This window comes from Quercus suber, unplaced genomic scaffold, assembly GCF_002906115.3.
Source record: "Quercus suber isolate HL8 unplaced genomic scaffold, Cork oak 2.0 scaffold_16, whole genome shotgun sequence".
Classification (NCBI taxonomy): Eukaryota; Viridiplantae; Streptophyta; class Magnoliopsida; order Fagales; family Fagaceae; genus Quercus; species Quercus suber.
In genome coordinates, this window is record NW_027069481.1 from 1,782,490 (window position 1) to 1,788,078 (window position 5,589).

Consider the following 5,589-nt stretch of genomic DNA (forward strand, 5'->3'; position numbering starts at 1 on the left):
TTTTGGCAATCAAAAGCCACACTGTGCTAGTCAATCACCCTGTTGGTGTAAGATGTCTGTGACTTGTAATTTATTGTGCGTTTGGATTGCGCTTGCATCTGGGCGTTTTGGCGTTTCCTTTTCTTCTTCTTCTTCTTCTTTCTTTCTTTTTTTTTTTTTTTTTTTTTAATGCATGCATTTCAAGAGGTACTATGCAGTGTTCAATGGATTCTGTGCACTGTTCACGGGACTTATAAGTAATTTATTAAAAAAAAAATTTAAAACTAAGTCTCACGGCACTATTCACACATTTAAAAATTATTTTGCTACAGTATTTTCAGTTTTAGTTTTAGTTTTAGTTTTCCTTTTTTTTTTTTTTGGAGAGTCTCTCTATGACTTGTAATTTCTTCTTTACATGACTCTAGGCTATGAGTATGGTTTTACTCTCCTAAGTCCCAGCCCTCTATTGTTCTAATTCTAATTTAGTTTAAGCCTGTGTAATAGTAATAATCTTAACTTTTTTAAATTCTTCGTCATTTCCATCAATTTTTCTGTACAGTAAAAGTATCCTTCTGAAGCACAGCATGAGGTGGGTTTTTGCTTGTAATCAACATCATTAAATGTTAAATATAAAGACCAAGACAGTCTTTTTAAGTTAATTTCAACTATCGACTAAGGGCTGTGCGTAAGACTTTGAAGGTGTATAATATATGTGAATAGATTAAAAAATATATATTATCAACAATTGAATAAATAAATTAAGTAACTTTTGAACAAATTTGAGTTTGTTTTGACAAGAAAATAAATGAAACTTGAACATGTAGTCTAACTTGAAAATAAACTCAAATATGGCTCATATTTAAAATAAAATTAAAAGAGTCAAATCAACCCCAATTTTTAATACAAACCTAGTTGAAGGTGAGATAGTCTTGTAAATTAAGCCCTATTTTTGTTATTTGTTTATGTAGGTTACAGGAATTTAAATAAAGTATTTGTGCTACGTGTCATACCCATGGTCGAGGGTGTCATTATCATGTCGAGGAGGTCACACGCTCGGATAGTAAGGCCACATCAGTGGCACGTTACCAGAGGAGATCATACTGTAGAGAAAGAGCTTCGGGAGAGGGGGGGGTTAGCCCTAACATGACTAAAGGGATGGTGGCACCACATTTAATGCATCCCACCAAACCTCCTAGCTGCATTTATGTGGAGAATACTCCTGAACAGTACTGCCTTAGCTGCCCCAACTCACAAGAAGCTTAGGAAGGTGTCTAATGGAACAAGCACTCAAGTAATGGCCTGGATGATCAACAAATGGAGGGTCAAGATCATCTAAAGGGAGTTGTATAATGTAAAAGACCCTTTAAGGAGAGGGGATCGAAAAATCTATAGAGAACACACTATAGCAACAAGAACTAAAATTGTATCCAAGTCTAAAAGAACTATATTCAAGAATCATTCTCCTCAGACTTCGCCGAGGAAGGATTTCCTTACTTAGAACTTGTCTTTCTTGGCTTTCCTAATATCTTTAACTCACTATGTGTGTTGCATGATTCATTGAAACCTAGCTTTTAAGCTCATTCTCTACAAATTCATTGTGTGGGGCTCTTTGGGCCTGAATCCTTCTACCTTTAGGCTCAAGAACCAAAACACCACCCTTACAATTGGCGCCGTTTGTGGGGAGCTTGAGCTTTAGTGAGTTCAACGTCCAACCATGGTAGGATCAAGGCAAGACCGAGAAAAGTCTATTGGTTTCCAACATCAAGATCAGTTCCTCAACCTTGAGCCAATGAGGAACCGCGAGGTTAGTGTGCACACCATGCATACTAGCAGGAGCGAGTCTCAAGGCGGGAGTTACATCTCTCGTAAGGAAAATACCAAAAGCATGCAATTGGAAATTGACCATCTTCACAAAAGGCTACGCCACAAGCAACGGATAAGGACTCCCTCAAATTCTAACCCCTCCTCTGATGATGATGGAGATGGTAGCTACAGGCCCAGGTCCAAGACTCCTCCCAGTGAGTCATTTTCATACGATGAGGACCGTCATTACAAACGGAGGAGTAAGAGTCCATCTCGCGAAGGTCTGGGCAATGATGCTATGAGTAAGGCTCTTAACCAGATCTCTAAATCACCATTTACGCATAAAATTGAAGGGGAAAATCTTCCTCGGCAGTTTACTTAACCAACATTCACCATGTATAATGACAGAACGGACCTTGTGGAGCACGTCAGCCACTTTAACCAAAAAACAATCGTTCACTCCTGGAACGAAGCCTTGATGTGCAAAGTGTTCCCATCCAATTTGGGGCCCGCGGCGATGAGATGGTTCGACGATCTGAAAGAAGGTTCTATTAGCACCTTTAAGGAGCTTACTAGGGCCTTTAGGGCTCGTTTTGTGACTTGCAGCAGGGTTCCTCGACCCTTGGATTCCTTACTATCTATAACCATTGGAGTAGGGAAGGCCCTGAAAACGTATTTTGACAAGTACTGGGAGATGTTTAATGAAATAGATAGGAACTTTGATGACGTGGCTATAAGGACTTTCAAGGTCGACTTGCCTACCGAGCATGATCTGAGAAATTCTTTAACCAGGAAACCGGTTAGGAGTATGCGTCAGCTCATGAACCTTATTGATGAGTATAAGCAGGTCGAGGAAGACCAGTAATAAGGAAAAGGGAAGGCTAAAGTGGTCCCTTAGGATAGGAGGGACTTCAGGTCAGATAGGTACAATAACAACCAACCTCGAAAAGACTTTACGAGGCATTCTGGGTCTACTACTACTCAGGTAGTCAATACTGTGTTCCAAGAGCCAGTACATCAAATCCTAGAGAAAATTAAGAACGAGTCATACTTTCAGTGGCCGAACAAGATGGGAGGAAACTCCACGAAGCGCAACCAAAGTCTTCACTACCAATACCACCAAGAGCGGGGGCACACTATTGAAGATTGCAGGACGTTGTGGAGTCACTTGGAGCAATTGGTTAAAATGGGGAAGTTAAAGCAATTCCTGTATCAGCCCAATGGACACGGTAGTCAGGCAGGGTTGGGGGCTCAGAGAGATGCTTCTATAAGACCACTTTTAGATACAATTAATGTCATTCTTACTACTCTAGGGAGAACTAGTTCCCAACCATCCAAGATGCTGTCTATCACTCAGCCATTTATCGAAGACTTACCCCCCTGATTCGAAGAGGAGTAGTGTAGAGGTCCAACCAGCTTTGAGCTTCTCCGATGAGGACAAATTTGGAACCTTGCAGCCACACGATGATGCCCTAGTAGTTACTCTCAAGATAGGAGGATATGATGTGAAAAGGGTGCTGGTAGATCAGGACAGCGGTGCAGAGATCATGTATCCTGACTTATTTAGGGGACTGAAGCTAAGGCCCGAGGACCTAACCTGCTATGACTCCTCTCTGGTAGGGTTTGATGGGAAGATAAAGTGAATTTTATCTTAGTAAATGCTTACTCCCCCTATACTGCTATTGTGGCAAGACCTTGGTTTCATGCCATGGGAACCATGTCTTCCACCCTTCACTTGAAAGTGAAGTACCCATGGGGGGGATTGGGTCGAGGAGCTAGTTGGAAGCCAGTCTGTGGCTAGGCACTGCTTGGTGGCTACAATTAGACATTAGGCTGGAGGTGAACCCCTGGTGTCCGCCAAGTAGGATTTATAGAAATCAAGGGTGCCAGTGTTGTCTACGGGGGAAGTGGCAGAAGGGGCTAAGTGCGAGCAACTAGAAAAAGTTATTATTAGCAACGATGAGGAGAAGTTCTTTCAAGTCGAAGTTCAACTGCCTCCTCAAGAATGGCAAGAGCTAATGGATTTTCTTAGAAAAAATATTGATGTATTTGCATAGAGTGCCTACGACGCCTCTAGGGTAGATCCATATTTCATTTGCTACCATTTAAACGTCAATCCATTTGACATCTCCAAGAAGCAACCACCTCGGCACTCATCTAGGGAACATTCTGATGCCGTCAATGGGGAAGTACTCAAGCTTAAACGGGCTAGGGCCATAAAGGAGGTATTCTACCCCGAGTGGCTGGCCAACATAGTAGTGGTGAAGAAGAAAACTGGGAAATGGCGAGTGTGTATGGACTTTACATATTTAAATAAAGCTTGCCCAAAAGACCCTTTCCCCCACCTCGGATAAATCAATTAATGGACATTACTGTAGGCTATCCTCGGATAAGCTTTTTGGACGCCTTTCAGGGTTATCCTCAGATTCCGTTAGCTTTGGACGATTAGAAAAAGACTGCTTTTCTTACACCCACTGAGAATTGCCACTACAAAGTAATTCCCTTCGAATTGAAAACTGCAAAGTCTACCTACCAGAGAATGATGACCAAGATATTTGACCCTCAGTTGGGCAAAAATATTGAGGTGTACATAGATGATATGCTGGTAAAGAGTAAAGTAGAGTCCGAGCATATAGATGACCTCAGGAATATTTTCGAGATACGAAGGAAGCACAAACTGTGCCTTAATGCTGCTAAGTGTTCTTGGCGTAGGCTTTGGCAAATTTTTGGGTTATGGTTATCCACCGTGGAATCAAAGTTGACCCTAATCAGATTAGAGCCATTAACGACCTGCAGCCTCCTCGGAATCCTAAAGAGGTCCAGAAGTTGATAGGGATGACTGCCGCTTTGAATCGATTCATCTCTCGATCAACGGACAGGTGTAGGCCCTTCTTCCAATTATTGCATAAGTGGAAGGGATTTGAATGGACAGAGGAGTGTTCCTCGGCCTTCCAGCAGTTGAAGGAATATCTTTCCCGACCACTTACTATGTCCAAGCCCGAAAAAGAGGAGGTTTTATTCGCTTACATTGCTGTAGCCTCACATGCGGTGAGTCTGGTACTGGTGCGGGATGATGATAAGGTGTATAGACTAGTTTATTATGTGAGCAAATCATTACATGAAGCAAAGATTCACTAGTTACCATTAGAGAAGGCCATCTTGGCAGTAATGCATGCTACATGGAAGCTCCTACATTACTTCCAGAATGGTTCTAACCCAAATCCCTCATTACACGGAAGCTCCCACAGTAGTGCAGTAGTGGTTCTGACCCAACTCTCTCTCTGATCACTGCTTCAGAAAACTGATTACATAGAAGGGTTGCAAAATGGGCAACAATCCTAAGAGCTTTCAATATTAAATACATGTCTCGCACCTCTATAAAAGGTCAAGTCCTTGCAGATTTAGTGGTTGAGTTTGCTGAGCCTTCATTTAAAGAAAACAGTGAAAGGCCGAGCATGGATGGAAAATCAGTTGAGATGATTTCCTTGCAAGAACCTCTATCTTGGAAGTTGTATGGTGACGATGCAGTAAACCAAAGGGGATCAGGAGTGGGGCTGGTTGTAATATCTCCTGAAAGGATCATCATTGAGAAATCCTTAAGACTGGACTTCTCGAGCATGAACAATGAGGCTGAGTACGAGGCTTTATTGGTAGGAATGGCTATGGTTCAAAAAATGGGAGAAAGATAGTAGAGATGTTTTCAGATTCGAGGTTGGTTGTAGACCAAGTAAAGGGAGAACTGACAATTAGGGATGTGAGAATGCAAGAGTACTTGAACCAGGCTAGGCTCTTGCAATCAGGATTTGA

At 41.9% G+C, this 5,589-nt stretch overlaps 1 protein-coding gene across 1 annotated transcript; it reads left to right on the plus strand.

Annotated features, from left to right (window-relative positions):
• Positions 1–2,299: 2,299 nt before the first annotated feature.
• Positions 2,300–4,920, plus strand: LOC136071384 (uncharacterized). Its single transcript, XM_065782604.1, has 5 exons — positions 2,300–2,629; positions 3,096–3,398; positions 3,840–4,070; positions 4,232–4,387; positions 4,495–4,920. The coding sequence occupies exons 1-5, from the start codon at positions 2,300–2,302 to the stop codon at positions 4,918–4,920; spliced, it is 1,446 nt and encodes a 481-aa protein (XP_065638676.1).
• Positions 4,921–5,589: the final 669 nt, after the last annotated feature.

What these genes read in the sequence shown, in the direction of transcription:
- LOC136071384 (XM_065782604.1), top strand. Translation starts at nt 2,300, where the DNA reads ATGAGATGGTTCGACGATCTGAAAGAAGGTTCTATTAGCACCTTTAAG. An exon ending in TTATTGATGAGTATAAGCAG is followed by an intron (nt 2,630 to 3,095) that starts GTCGAGGAAGAC and finishes TTACTACTCTAG; the next exon opens with GGAGAACTAGTTCCCAACCA. An exon ending in TGTACATAGATGATATGCTG is followed by an intron (nt 4,388 to 4,494) that starts GTAAAGAGTAAA and finishes TTCTTGGCGTAG; the next exon opens with GCTTTGGCAAATTTTTGGGT.